The sequence below is a fragment of the Lissotriton vulgaris genome, chromosome 12, assembly GCF_964263255.1.
Source record: "Lissotriton vulgaris chromosome 12, aLisVul1.2, whole genome shotgun sequence".
Taxonomy (NCBI): domain Eukaryota; kingdom Metazoa; phylum Chordata; class Amphibia; order Caudata; family Salamandridae; genus Lissotriton; species Lissotriton vulgaris.
In genome coordinates this window covers 109,844,892-109,860,274 of record NC_141700.1, presented here as the reverse complement: position 1 = coordinate 109,860,274, position 15,383 = coordinate 109,844,892, and the positions used below count along the sequence as shown (strand labels likewise).

At 45.5% G+C, this 15,383-nt stretch overlaps 2 protein-coding genes across 5 annotated transcripts in view; one reads left to right on the top strand and one right to left on the bottom strand.

The window, feature by feature from the left end:
• Positions 1–12,546, bottom strand: part of KHDC4 (KH domain containing 4, pre-mRNA splicing factor) — a 109,657-nt gene extending 97,111 nt beyond the window's left edge. For 3 of the 4 annotated variants that reach the window (XR_015302622.1, XR_015302623.1, XM_086947423.1), the window contains exon 1: positions 11,996–12,115. Coding sequence is in view for 2 of the 4 variants with exons in the window: in XM_086947423.1 (XP_086803549.1) it covers positions 11,996–12,033 (38 nt within the window). In the remaining 2 variants the exon portion in view is untranslated. Of the gene's footprint in view, positions 1–11,995; positions 12,261–12,389 lie in introns of those variants that run through there. The other variant, XM_086947422.1, reaches the window with a different exon arrangement.
• A 149-nt stretch (positions 12,547–12,695) lies between these two features.
• On the top strand, positions 12,696–14,839 carry HHAT (hedgehog acyltransferase). The gene has a single exon (XM_086947421.1). The coding sequence runs from the start codon at positions 13,010–13,012 to the stop codon at positions 14,489–14,491; it is 1,482 nt and encodes a 493-aa protein (XP_086803547.1). The 5' UTR covers positions 12,696–13,009; the 3' UTR covers positions 14,492–14,839.
• Positions 14,840–15,383: the final 544 nt, after the last annotated feature.

Here is a 15,383-nt window from a genome sequence, read left to right as displayed (position 1 = left end):
TGGCATTTCAAGTTTATGCAGCATTCATATTCCATACGTAGATCACACTGCACTCTTGATGGTGCTTATTACTTTGTCTAAATGAGACTGCTTGTAATTGAGCAATCTTTGCTGGGCTCACTCTCTACATGCAGAAAACATATGGGACCTGCAAATCTCACCCAAAGAATTTAAGAGATATTTCAATTCTATCACCACTGATGGCCCTGCTGGGATATGTTAAACAGGTACAAGTGACGCATCGAAAATATGTTGCCCTTGCATTACTCATGGCTAAGAGGCGAGTGGCCTGCCGGTGGGGTAGAGGGAGGGCGCCTAAATTCAAGGTTTGGCTTGACGACATGGTCTATTGTCAGGAACAACTCGCCAACTATGCGGAGCTGTTGCCTAGTACCTCCAGGCCCGAGATATCTGGTCACCCCTAACATGTTACTTGCTGGCAAATCCACGAGAGAGCCCACCAGCGGAGTCGCAGTGACCAATACCATAGAACACTTCAGATAGGTACGCAAAGGTCTTGGAAACTCTATTGTGAGGACTTGTAGATGTCAATCTCGAATTGCATGGATTATATTCAGATGTAGTCGAACTTCACTTCATGTAGATAGCTGCAAGCCAATGAAATGCCTGGGAGGTCAGCAAATATAATTGTGTGTTGTATTGTGGATCTCCCCTGTGTGTGCCCCTTGCCCCCCTTGCTGCAACTGCAGACAACGTGTTGTGCCTTGATATGTGCCATGCTATGATCTGAACTGTGCACATGCATGATCCTGTTAATAATCATATCGAGTGTTGTATAAAACCAATAAAGAAAGTTAAAAAAAATAATAATTCTAACACCAGGCCACTTTCCTTACAGGAGGATAAAGCCACACTGGCTATGAAACGGCACAGCTGGAAAGGTATTAACTCCTACAAAGTTCAGACCTCAGTCTCACTTCGACCAATGATACTCATTCCATCTGAAGTTAGCATTCATGCGCCTGGACAAAGACTAAAATTCGAGGAACATGGCGGCCGCCACTTGAACAGCCGCGGACACACTTCTCTCGGGCTCGTAATGGTGGTGGGAAAATAAGGATTGTCGACCTCTTCTAGCGTCTCCTGCACCCTGCAATCAATAGGGAATATATTTCTGTTAGGAAAAATCAGGTTTTTCTGATCTTGGTTATGACTCGAAGTTACGCTTTTTGTGCTGTTTGCTCTCAGACCGCTGTTGCATTGCTCTGGCGCAGGTCTGCATAGTGTTTGCAGGTGGGGACCCGCCCTCGCCGTTCCAGGCAGGGGTTGCGGCGGTCGGCCCTCTAGTTCTTTCACGCTTCCCTGGCTGTGACGACTTCGATACTGGTGAGCTCAGTCCAGGCATACGGAGCTCTGGCTGGAGGTGGGAGTTAGCAGCAAGCGAATGGAGGCGGAGTGAGCTTCTTCCCCTGTTGGTGTGTGGAGAGCGAGGGAGAGCATACAAGTTGGAGATCTCCGTTCTCTCCTCAGAGCAGGTAGGAAAGGCTGGGGCCCAATGCACGTCATCAGGGAGGACTTCTTCGGCAGATAACCAGTTTGAATGCTCCTCTTTAGGTTGGAAACTACTTTTTGGCACCACAGTAGTTAAATTAGATAGTAGTGTTCCATGCTCCAATTTAAGAAAGGTTTTCCCCATACTGCATGGAGAAGGGGGCTGCTCCTCAAGAGGGAATATCTCCCCCTAAACTGACCAGATACTCACCGAGGGCAAGGGCTGCACATTTTGCGTCGAATAATTTGAATATACAGCCTATTTTACCGCAGCGTGTATCCCCCCCAGTGGCAGAAATAACAAGCACCGCCTCTCCCCTACCTGCTCCACCGCCGAGGAAACAGGATACTGAATCCCGCCCCTCCAGGACTCCCTGACCTGCCTCATGGTTGCCAAGGCAATATTTCTGAAAATATTGTCGTGCTACCGTAAGGCAGGTCATGGAGTCCTCGAGAGGCGGAATCCAGAGCAGACAAATCTGCTAAACAGGAGCTTTTTCCAATGGCAAGCCTCCGTTTCGCGAGGCCTGCCAATGGAAAAAGAGGGCGTGGTTTCACGCAGTACTGAAATTCCCCTGTTCACAATAGGTCTTTGCCTGCAGCAGGGCAAATGCCCTGCAATGCAGGCTTCGACCTAAAAACGTTCACCCCTTGCACAAAATAGTAAAACAAATGCATCACCTAGAAGTCTAGGTTAAATTTAGTGTCCCAGCTAGAATATTTTTAAATCCTTCTGAAAAAAGGTTGTTGTCTGTATACAATACATCCACAAATCATACACCTGGAGTAAGAGGGCAACTGTTGAGGACGTTTCTGGTACTCCAGTACAGCCAGAGTGGCTCTCGGCGGCCGATAGTGTTTAACAAGCATTTACAATGCAATGGTCTCGGCATTATTAAAGGTAGAGCTATTGGCATTGTTGATGACTTTTTTAAATCATAAATAAATGGCATTGTCATTTACAATGCCAATAGCTTAATCTCTAAACCCACACACAGAGCCCCCCACACACAGACAGAGCCACCCACACACAGAGCCACCTACAAAAATAAGCTACCCACAGAGCCCCCCACACACACAGAGCCCACACACACACACACAGAGCCCACACACACACAGTCCCCCACACAGAGCCCCCCACAAAAAAGGTACCCAGCCAGAGCCCCCCCCACACACAGAGCCCCCCCACACACACAGAGAGAGCCACACACACACACACACACAGAGAGCCCCACACACACACACACAGAGCCCCCCCCCCCCACACACAGAGAGCCCCCCCACACACACAGAGAGCCCCCCCCACACACAGAGCCCCCCCCCACACACACAGAGAGCCCCCCCCACACACAGAGCCCCCCCCCACACACAGAGCCCCCCCACACACACAGAGCCCCCCCACACACACACAGAGCCCCCCCACACACACACAGAGCCCCCCCACACACACACAGAGCCCCCCCCCACACACACAGAGCCCCTCCACACACAAACACAGACTGTGTTTGTGTGTGGAGCTCCCGGCTGTAATACCAACGGCTACCCTCCATCTTGAGACCGGAGCACAGCGCATGCCCACATCGCGCACGCCTGTGCACCTCCAGCTCAGAGCGGAAAGCATCTACCACCATTTACTGCCCAAAGAGCATGGCATGAGTGTTTACTTCCGTTTTGTTGGACCTTTTTGGCGGACCTCTTCCGGCGCAGGAACAGATGATGTAAACGCTGTTTGAACGCGCACATTAGCGAAAAGACATGACATTGTAGTGAGGAAGACGCGGAGTGTCTTGAACGGGTTCAATAATTTATTTGAGAAGCCATATTAAACTGCGTACTTCCTCTCGCCAGTCAAGCTCAACTGGCAAAGGAGCCCGCTGCCTCTGCCGCTCGCTGCAAGACTGCCCCCAGCGAGGCCCTCTCGCTGAATGTCCACTACTGGAGAGACGGCCGGCTCCCGGTGAATTAAATAAATAAAAGAAAGCTAGAACAACGGCACAAACAGGGGCGCAGGAGTACTAAAAACGGCACAAACGGGGGCAGAGGCTCGAGGCTCACCTTCACTGCGGGGGGAAAGAAAATGGTGGCTGCAGAACGTTCCAAATTTTTCGCATTGGGGCGTGTTCGGTGTTCTCAGAATGGGCGTGGCCTAAAAGTGGAAAGAAGAACACCGAACACACCTCCAAATCCGAAAAGGACGGAGCCTATTCGGAGGGACAGCTCTCTCCTCCAATGGCTGGCCTCCGCTTAGGAAGCCAGCCAATGGGAGAGAGGCAAAAACAGAGGCGGGACAAATAGTCCACACTGAGAAACATTAAATCTAGGTACTTCCGGTCCTGCCTTCGGCAGCCCGGATATTACCTCGACCTAAAAAGTGGCTGTAGGTCACCCAAAGGTTACAGTCCTGCTTTACCCCTTCTACAAGGGGAAAGACAATGCCAGATGCATTTCAGCCTTGTTGGGAATCCCAGTGATGAGCAGTGACTGTTATAATGGCACAGAGGGCGGAGGGTCCAGATCCAGGTAAGGGAGTTCCAGGTGGTTCTGATTAATTCATGCATAGCTACTTTTATGTGAAAAGCATCATTGTACTAGTCAAAAAATATTTGAAGGTGCTTTATACTGTCCTGAACTGTAAGCTTGAATTGCAATGTTGCTTTTGGTGGTGCTGCTTTGTAAAGCTCATTTTTGATTTTGAAGGCAGCACTCAAGTAAGATTAATACAAAATATTGACTTCCCTGCCATGTGATCGAATCAAGGTTGGGGTTTCGGTGACACGATTCCTGATCAAAGGGTTTTGCAACTTAAAGTTGCAACTTTAAGGCATGCCTTTTGGTGCTCAGTACTTTTTTGTTGCTATGGTTCAGTGAAGCCTGGTGAGAGTTCCACCAGAGCATGCCAAGTCTCAGGCGCTAAACTATTATTTACAGCTTATCGTTTTAGGTCCATGGGTATAACCTTCACACATCATGCCCAATGTAGTGACTGCTGATGGTGTAGATCTGACTTAGTGGGGGTACGCCCCTAAAAGAATATAGTCCAAATATAAGCCAAAATCCGATTGCAATTTATTTGAGCAGATTCGCGTATGTATATGTTTCGTTCTTACTAGAACTTTTTCAAAGGTGTGCCGTAACGTCTATTCAGGTAATGGTGAACCAACAGGAAATGCACTCTGTTTAAATCTTCGCCCCCGGTGGAACCCCCACAGTGAGTCGCAGTGCCTGATGGTGCTCGTGGTTCACTCCTGCTTCTTTACTTTTTGCCAGCCATTGGGTGATGTTTAAGAATTATTATTTTGCGCTTTGATTTAAAAATGCAAAGTCTGTTGTGCCCCAGAAGCCCATTTTCGAGGCTTGCCCTATAATATATATATATATATATATATATATATATATATATATTATATACACACACACATACATATATATATATATATATATATATATATACACACACACACACACACACACTATTATGGAGGCTGTATGCATACAAGTATTAAAATAAGGCAATTGAAACACATTTCAAAGAATAACACGGGTAAAGCTCTCAAGCGTGCTGCAGAGGTTTGCTCATAACTTGCAAAAGTACTTGTTGACATCCTGGGAGCCTCTCATAGTTGATCACTTTATTTACGTAGAGTAGCAGTATTTAATTAATATTTAAAATATCAGCAATGTGACAAAAAAAAGTGTACCTCTGCAGTACCAGCTCTAAGCATACACTGAAACAAACCTATACCCCGGGCTAACGGAGCTCGAACAAAAGCTTGGTGCGGGTCATGTATGGCACTCAGACTCCAAGCCAAATTGGCCTATGAAAAAACTACAAGGAGACAGTGGAATTAGTCCACAGCTTCAATGGAGCTGGTAGGGGTGGTGTGCGCCATGCACGGAACACAACCATCGGTCTGGAGCACTGCAACATAGTTGCTCATAACAGTATTAATTATCTTGGGCTTTTATTATCTTCTTTGATGATTCAGCCAACCTGTGTTTCGTCATCAGGGGAAATTATCCTACGACTTCCTCAGGGCTGTCTTGAGGCAATTTAATTCATGAAACCTCCGCGCCGGTTGTACTTCAGCCCCAGCCACTGGTTAGCAGATATTAAATTGTTATCTGAGATTTATTGTGAACAAGTTAAAGGCAAATAGTTGGTTAGTCTTCTGAAATTACACATATGCTGATGCGCTTCGTCAGGTAGGGTAACGAAGGGCACTGAATGCGGCCTGACGAACAGTTGAGCAGCGTGTCTAGTATCTGTGACCTGTCCTGCTCGAGTACGTCCATACTCGAGTGGAATTATATTGCATCAAGACAGCCCTGAGGAAGTAGTGGGATAACTTCCCCGGACAACAAAACATGTGTTGGCTGGATAATCAAAGTAGATATTAAAAGCCCAAGAAAATAAATACTGTTATGAGCATCTATGTTGTATACTACTAACGGTCACTGGCATGTGTGTGCTCGGGTTTTGAGTTGTTTCTAAGGTAGATCCCTAGGGATCAAACTCTGGGGATTGGGGTGGTCTCCCCCTTCCTGGAGCACCATAATAATTTGCACTACGAATAAATGTAAAGGTCAAGAGTGAGCGCCAAAACCACCTGGTGCCATATCACCCACCTTGTACACTTTCATGAGAGCCCAAAATTAGTCATGTCACTTAGACCAATCAGAACTTTCATGGGAAACCAACGGCTCAATGCGCAGATTTCAAAAGGTAGAATTATGGCATGCAGTATTCTGCAACAATGTGATGAATTGCTCTATTGCTGAAGAAGCATGCCCCTGTCTGTGCAGTGCAATCAGCTAACTTCCTTACCGCCCAGATCACATAAACCAAGAAGGCTTGCACGGGAGGGGGCATTTCCAAGTATCTCATACCCAAAACTTTGAACCAAACAGCAATCAAAATTAACTCCATGGCTGCTAAGGCTTTCCCCCCCCTGTGCTGACTTATTGACTTTCCCATTATTCATGACGAGCTGGGCTCGTCATCAGTGTACGAGGAGGCTACACCATGACGAGCCCAGCTCGTCATGAGTGTGGAAGGGGTTAAGAAGGGTAGAAATTACAAGCCCCTTCAGTAGAGCAATGAAACCCTGTTTGATAAAAACCTTTGATTAATTGCACGGCCGTGGTCCCTCTCCTGACATGACATTTTAACCCCTAGTATACTGGAGGTTTTTTCTCTTTTTTTTTAAGCCAGGAAGCTTGTTAGATATCAGTGAACTCGCATAATAAAAAAGATATTCTTCAATAAATTAAGAAGCATTGGCATAGCCAATAGGTCTTGCCTTTGGGACCTTTTAAGTTTTTGGCTATGCAGCACATATGGGGTGCTACAACATCTACTGATGCTTCACATGCCACTAGTGAACGGGGGAGTGAGCCTCCAATCAAGCCAGGATGGGCTTGTACAGGCCACAAGAGAGTGAAGAAGCTGCAAGGGTCAGGTATTATACTATAGATGGGCGGGTGGAACATGTAGTGCCCTTGTAATAGTAAGAGATATAATGGTGATGAGAGTGTGCCTGCCCACATGTTACAGAAAATAAAGAGAAAGACAAACCCACCATACAGCGCCAAAATGTGTTTAAGTGTCCATTTTAGACATGAGGATGCGTTTAGCACCCAAAAGTGCCCATGTGCCATAAACCATTGTTTAAACACTATATCTTTCCAATGCCGATCATTCCTTTATTGAGACTACAGTATCGGAGGCAGCAGTAATTTTGCACTGGGAGATGTCAGCCCTTGAGGGGGTGATGCTCAGCACACGGAATGCAAAGAGGGGGGCGGCGGATTAGCAGACCGGGCACTTTATGTAAGAGACCTGCTGGGGGGAGTCCCCAATTCCACTAAAATGGAGGCGAGGCTGGGCGATGTGTCTGGCTTAACGGGGAATATTTTTGCCGAAGAGAGGCCTGACTGAAAAATATAGTTCGCTGGCTACAGGCAGGAAACGGCCTTGGTATTATTAACTCAGCCAGGTATGCTACATAAAGGAGGGGGGCTCCGTCCATCATCCCATTTTGTATCGCTTTGTTCGCCCTAAGTTGGCAGGGTATGCTCAGATGTGAGTCCCTTGGCCACTGGTTTTAAGATAGCCTGGCTGATGAGGATTATGAATCCGAAACCGGTCCCAGGATGCTTGTTTCCCGCCCAGGGAAGACATGGCTTGGCAGTTCGGGCTGGACTGTTCCCATGAGGCACAGGGTCAGACTGATTTGCATATGGCCATGTCTGAACTGGGGTGGCTGAGTGAGCTAAAGAATGGTGATGGATTAAACCCAAATCAGTTGACTGGGAGTGAGTGTTTGATTTGCTCAAACACTCCGTCCATCACCCCCTTTTGTATCGCTTTGATCTGCTAAGGGAGGGGGCATCAATAGAAGACCTAATATTGAATATAAGACGATAAATATGAACCTTGCCGGCACCATCTTGTGTAGCGAAGGCCTCCGCGAGCGCGTAAGCAGCAACCATTTCAGATATCGCAGCCATTTCATTCACTGCTAGTCCCCTATGATTCACCCTGACCTCGCAATCATCCCCAACACCCTGACCAAGCATGACCAAACATACTGGGGTTATAAAACCTTGTCCTCATGACAAAGCCCCGGAGCCACTTCCCGCCCTAAACCCATTTGTCCTTTCATCCTCTGAACATGAGCAAGGACTCCTGATAACCTCCCTGACCGCACCTGACTGCTCAAATCCAGTCTCAGGCACTAACCGACCCCTGCAGACAGTTTCTTGCCCCCACATGGCCGAACTTTTAGAACAAAGAAGTCTGATTTAATAAATAGCACAAACCCTCAGATCTGACCGATCCCACACACTTAGGTCCTGTCGGAATGTCCAGCTACAAGATTGCAATCATCTGTTCGATGGGGGGGGGGGGGGGGGGGGGGACCACGACAGCTGCAGGGTCTGTGTGGGAACCTGCTGGAGGCAGGAATTCCAAGGATGTTTGACCACCAATAAACTAACTGAAATGTGTATAAAAGACCGAGCAGCAAAGAAGTTGTCAGAGCACCTCCTGACGAGAGCCCCGGTGTCCGAAGTGATGTACTCTCCTCTAGAGCAATAAACTTGTCCTTCGCCTACCAACTCCCAGCGCCAGCCTCGTTATTTTGATCACTAATCTTAGAGTGAATTAGAGGTGGTTTGCACCAAGCGGCAACGAAAGTCTTGGGAGTCTCACTGCCTTTCATCACTAAAACGAACGACGTTCTGGGGTGGGGCACTTAGGAGAGTTCGAGTGATGAACACCTGAACACAAATAAACTCTTCACCTTTAGCAGTGCTCTGGTGTTCGTGGAGAGCACAAGGACCAAGTAGTCGGAGAGGAGATTTAAAATAAAAGTGGAGGTCATCGAGTTTGCGCGGTGAAAGTGACAACTCCCTTGGACCGGGAATAGAGGAATGCCTGGATAATCATTAAAGCGTCTTACTTGTGGGGAAACGTCCAAGCAGTTGGCGAGTGTGCCCGATCTAACAGCAAGAAGTGACGACTGTGTGGGCAATATGGAGGCACTGACCTGGCAGCTCTGATTACTACTGAACCTGGTCAGAGCCCATGGCGGCCGCCCGACAACAGCACTCACCGCAGCATCACGCAATCTAATTCCAAACAGGCTCAGGAACAAATCTCAGAACAATAAGTTAAATGTATGTAGAATAATAAAGACAGAATGTCGACGGGCAGGAAACATTTTTTTTTAAAAACAAGCGCAGTCGAAAAACTGAAAGAGACTGTGCTATGTTTAATTAGTAACATGATACACAACAAGGGAGGAATGCAGCTGCCAGCCTGCTCGGTCCTGAGACCCAAACGCTGTGAGAGTGAACGTTTAGAGAAAAGACGGGACATGCACCTGTCTTTAGCCAATTACGTGCTTTCGTTATTGAAAGCCAAACGCAAAGGCCAATGGAATGTGTGGGAGTTTCCAGACCCACACTGAGAAGTCTCCAGGAAGTTTTGAGCCCTCACAAGAAGCCTCCCACAGAGCAGCGCATGCTCGACCTAAAAAACAGCAGTCAGGCTTCACGTTATAAGTAAACTAGAGCACATGTATTACATTGACTTCACGCAATATATACACAAACATGTGGTGTGGTATTGACGGAAACTATGCTATACTGACTAAACAGCACAGGACCACAGAAAAACTGGGAGGATCTGGGCTGGACTCTTGATTGCTACATGGTCAAGACTGACTTGCATACAGCTTGGTGCAAACTGAGGTGGCATGGTGGTAAAAACAACAATGGATGGGGGGTAAGAGTAATTATCTACCACATACCACTGTCCAACAGCGAACTCTAATTTAGGCTCCCGCTACAGGTCCAGACCAACTACATTCTATAGGCACTTCATGGCATACCACAATGATTTGGTATAATTTTGAAAAAAGAAAATCCCAGCCGATCTCTACAGCACTTTTCCTTCTAACCTATGCCCCCTCAGGATCATAAACATTAAACAATGTATCTCAAAATGGACAACCTAGTGCAGTAACCAGCTAAATGGACTATGAACATAAGAAATACCAAAAAAAAGGGACCTGCGGAGCTACTCAAGCATACCAGCTGACTAAAAAAACATAAATGGTGTGCTTATCTCATCTTCTTCATCCATCACACAGCCAAGAGAATTGTCCCATAAAATAACAGCATATTTATGGTCTTCGCACACAACCTGGAAAAACTTCCCAACAAAGGATCAAAACAAAAACATCTTTTCAACCACACACCCTACAACAGTGTAGTGTGCTATCCATGTAGGCAAGCACCCCAATGCCCCTACATAGGGGGTACGTAAACGCTATACAAATGTTGCAACACAATAAAATACATTATACGTGTAGAGAGGAGGCTGGCTTGCGTTGCCTTTCTGCCTGCACCTTAACACTTGGGGTTGCATGACTACCGCCAAGTCACACAGGACACAAATCATGACAGAGTCATATATTGCTCAGCTGTTTTGAATGTGCCAGAGGATTAAGGTGGAAAGTATAAGTATTCGATTGCAATTGAATTGTTGTAACAAAAGTTAAAAGGTACTCTCCCTTGACAATAAAGATCCAATACAAGGCCACCAGTAAGAACATGTTGCCTTCACCCAAACAGGATTTTGTCTCGTCACCAGCCTTTCTATTTTCTGTGACATTTTGGAAGCTGCAATTTCTGACCAACTAGCTACAGCTTACCTTTACACAGGTAATCCCAGTTGTGACCGACAGAGCTGTAGCTAATATTGCAAAATCCAAACATTGTTTCTTAACAACATAGCAGTCTGAATCTATATGTAAAGGTTCATGTTCACTGGTTACATTTCTATACGAAATGTTACTTCCAAATAAAAACTACAAGAACATAAACCATACATTGGGGCCGTTTGACAAATATGGAGGGGGTCTGATTTAAGAAATATTGACAAAATCTGGTGCTAGCTTTCGGAAAACACTGTTTGAAAAGTGTAATGGTATTGAGGAATTCGACATGTTTACTGCACAAGGGCCAGGTTCAGAATTACGAAAGCAATGCCAACTAGGGAAGTCCCCACTTCCAGCATTTTTAAACACTGAAATAGATATTTGTTCTTACATTTGCAAATCGCCATACAGTTGAGGGCTATCAGTTAAATAAAAATGTACCCCAACCGGAGAAAACAATAGTGTCAGAATGCTTGTCCGAGTCAATAAATTAGGCTCCTTTTCCTTTGTGCTACATTCGACAAGAACACATTTCTACCAACTAGTTACTCATGGGCATAATGTATCCCTGCGTTCCAAAGACCGGGACACAGTATTTTCTAATAATGCTTCTGTGTACGTATATGAGAGTTTTTATGACGGTACCAACACAACCAAGACCCTCGTTATACAGGACCATTTTGATTTTTAGTACTAACCATTGGAAGCCGAAAAGATCACAGCTTCTCTTTCCCTCCTCATTGTTTATAACATAATACAGCTTCCAAACAACAAAAACATTCCACAAATGAAATATATATTGAATGTTAGCATCAAACTTGCACAAACACAATGTGAGCGCTTACAAAATAAATAATATGGGATTTGGTTGTTCAAGGTGGCTATCGGGGTCTTTTCCGTCATCGCACCGCCAGTTAAACCACACCCGCCCCCAAGGCACGTACATTGCCCACTAGGCCACTCTCAAACGACCCTCTCGTGCACACCACCAGCCTTTTGCTGGAATTACAGATACATTATCTTCAACACATCTCGTCTGCCCACACAGGATCGACCCTCTCTGTCAACACCACAACCGCAAAACTCCTCCAACTCATCGTGGGTTTGCCTTCCCTTATGGCCGGTTGTTTGGACCCTTGTAAACACCGACTCCGGTGTGGCTTAATCAGGTCACGGACCTGGGCCACTCTCCCTAGCACCGCAGGGGGTCCCATTCCCTGTCTCGGACTTCTCGTGTCAATAAGCCCTACTCTTACCCTCCTTGAGACCCGCTACTGTTGACCCGCCCGTACATCTTCAGTCTTCGACACAAGCGCAAAATCCGGAGCCTGCAGTAGGATCGACGTAGGACGCTGAACGTCAGCACGCAGAGGAACTTCCGTAGCGCAGCGAGGGGGCCTTCATCGTGTATATGGCATCGTAGTAATCAGCCAGTGTGGGTCAGAGTGGGATGGGTACGTCAGTAGACATCTTGAAATATATATATTCGACTTGGGTTCCAGGCTACAAGCGAGTAGAAAACTGTAAAGAGTAAAATAGATGGTCCAATGGAATCAATAAATAACGTTTTAGACGATTCAGATACTCAATATTGTTAATCGGTTGTAAAAAGTGAAGACACGCATCCCTAAACTGTTATCGTGTTCTTACCTAATTTACGGCTTATATTTTTCTGCGCAGGTATAGGTTCGTTCCAGTATAAGATGCCTCTCGCCCTTCCCGGTCCTAACGAAATGGCATTCAAGTAGTCTCCCGAATTTTCACTCTGCTGGTCGTGGCACGCTCTAGAATGCACAGGATGCTCGATATTGTGACGCTGAGCGAGCTACAGTGGGAGACCTGGGTTGAATAGACATAAAAAAGAGACTGCGGCGAACAGCCATTTTAAGATGCAGAGTGCTGAAGACAGAGAAATAAAGGACGGACTTGGGATAGGATGCCATTTTGAGGAACGGGCTTTGGGGGGAAAAGAAAGTGAGAAGGCTTCCAACGACTTTCATTGACAGGATGTTGCACGGATGCCTAAGGCTTCTAATTCTTTAAAAACGTTTAGAGACTAGATTCAGAAACAAGACCCGGACAAAGGATAACGACTCACTGAAAGAAGGGATGAAAAATTGAATGATAAGCCATTAAACGAGAGACTGTCTTTTATTAGCTATGGGACATCGAGATCATAGACATAGAAGACACACTTACCATGGTGCTGCATATTGGTAAGTGATATGTTGGCACTGAACAAAGGACTTTATAATTAAAAGCTGACGGGAATGTTGTTGCCACAATGGGAAATGAACTTCTACTTTCTCGTTTCTGTGGGCTTCCACATTTACTCCTTTTATGAGGTTTATTTATTGTCTCAGGAGTACATTCTAGAATATGACAATGGTGTTGACTCTGAGGAGAGCACTTTATTTTGGGCCCTTAAAAAGGATACCTTGGATTTCGAGTGGAGCTTCTGGACAGGATGGGCTCGGGTGCGGTTACTTGTCTCTCTCACTGGGCACATCGTGATGTCCTTAGCATCCCGTTACTTCCTGAGAGCTCTACAACCTTGGTGCCTAATGATCTATGGCATGTTTGCCTGCTGGTTTCTCCTGGGGATCCATGGATTTGGACTACTCCTGCTCCACATCGCTGTGTCTTACACTGTTGCCCAGCTGAGGATACCTGTGCTGTCCTGGGTCTGCTCTCTTCTTCTGCTCGCCACTCTACAGGTTGAGGCAATTGAGGAAGAAACTAGGGCTTGGTACAGAACAGAGAATGAGTATTACCTGCTCCAGTTCACATTGGCTGTGCGATGCTTGTTTTATACCAGCTTCTGTCTGGAGTACTGCTGGCAGCAGAAAGATCAGGAGAGTGGGTATTCGTTGGCTTGGCTGCTGCTGTACATGTTCTATTATCCCATGTTCCACAATGGGCCTATCATGAACTTTGATGAATTCCGTAAAGAGATGCAGAAGCAAAAGACCTCCACTCCAAAAACTGACCTGCTTGTTGGCATCCTTAGTGCATTCCGCCTTTTCTGGTGGTGGTGGCTTGCAGAATTGATGATTCATCTCATGCACATTCATGAGATGTACGCCAGTGATGCCTTTTTGAGAACTACATCCCACTGGGCTTTAGGGGGCTTGGCTTTAGCACATGTGCTTTTTTTCTATGTGAAATACCTGGTTCTTTATGGCCTTCCTGCCGTTGTTGTACGCATAGACGGACTGAGACCTCTGCCTTTGCCACGCTGTGTCAGTACAATGTATAGTTTCACTGAGATGTGGAGAACTTTTGACGTCGGACTTCATAGGTTTCTGATCAGATACATTTACATACCAATGGGAGGTTCAAAGTCTGGCCATGGAGGGATGTTGTTATCCACAGGCATTACTTTTGCATTTGTGACCTACTGGCATGGGGCGCATCAAAATCTTTGGTGCTGGGCCGTACTAAATTGGATTGGTATCAACACAGAATATATCATCAGGAGATTGTTGTCCTGCGCTATTGTCCGAAGCTCCGTTTGTCAGAAACTTTCTCCAGAGATGCAGCGACGGTTCCACGCAACACTAGCTGCAGTTGCGACTTCAATGCTGATTTTAACCAACCTAGTATTTCTAGGAGGGGAGCATGTAGGAAAGATATACTGGGAAAAGTTCTTCATTGAAGGGTGGCCCTGGGCACCAATAATAGTGTGGGCATTCTTGTACTGCTATGCCCACATTGGCATAGAATGGGACAGAGTTTATCACCTACCTTAGTAATTGTACTCCATACATTAGGGTGCTTAATGTTGTCAGGGTTCCTGTTTGTATTCTGTTGGAGTGCATACTTTACAATCCCTCCATGATATCCAAGGCCCAGTTTCAGAATTCTTTGTTTTATTTATTTTTCTATGAAAACATTGATCAGATGACATTTTTATTTTTGAAGCTAATAAGTTAAAAAAAGAAAGACTGGATTTGCTGTGCAGTTATCATTTATCGATAAAGGCTTTACCAACCAATATCTTTTAGTGCTTTCAATCATTGTTTGAAATGTGTGTGCCTTGAGTCCTTAAATCTTATTGTTCTGTGCTGATGGGTTAAACAGTATGTCTAAAATGCTATGAGAAATATGAAATTGAAGTGCAGATACATTTATTTTTTTCCCATTGAGAAGGCACATACATTTTCTTCTTATTTTTTTTCTTGTTCTACTCCTTATTTAATGAATAGATTAAATAAATAATTGAAAATTGGACTATGCTTATCTACATGGCATTTAATCATTTGAAGCAGGCAATGGTCCAAAGGAGTGGTAGCTGAGCTTAGAGTTCACATAATTTTCCGCACTTTCATTGACAAGACAGATAACAGACTTCAGGCAAAAGCAAGAAACAATTATGCCGTGAAAGGACAAGAGACTACTAGAACAAATCCCTAACCGTTATATCTAATCTGCAGATAAAATGTATGGACATTATTACAAGCGACTTGAGAGCCATTGAGAACTCCAATAATAAAATCCAAATTTGCAATGCTGAGAAATATTTTAAAGAGAGTGGCTAAAATAGTATAATTTTGGCTCTTTTTGCCACTTCACAGTAGGTAAGTTGTTTGGCCCCTCTTCCATGCCTCCTCTGAAGAATACTTTCTCCATATGCTCTATAAC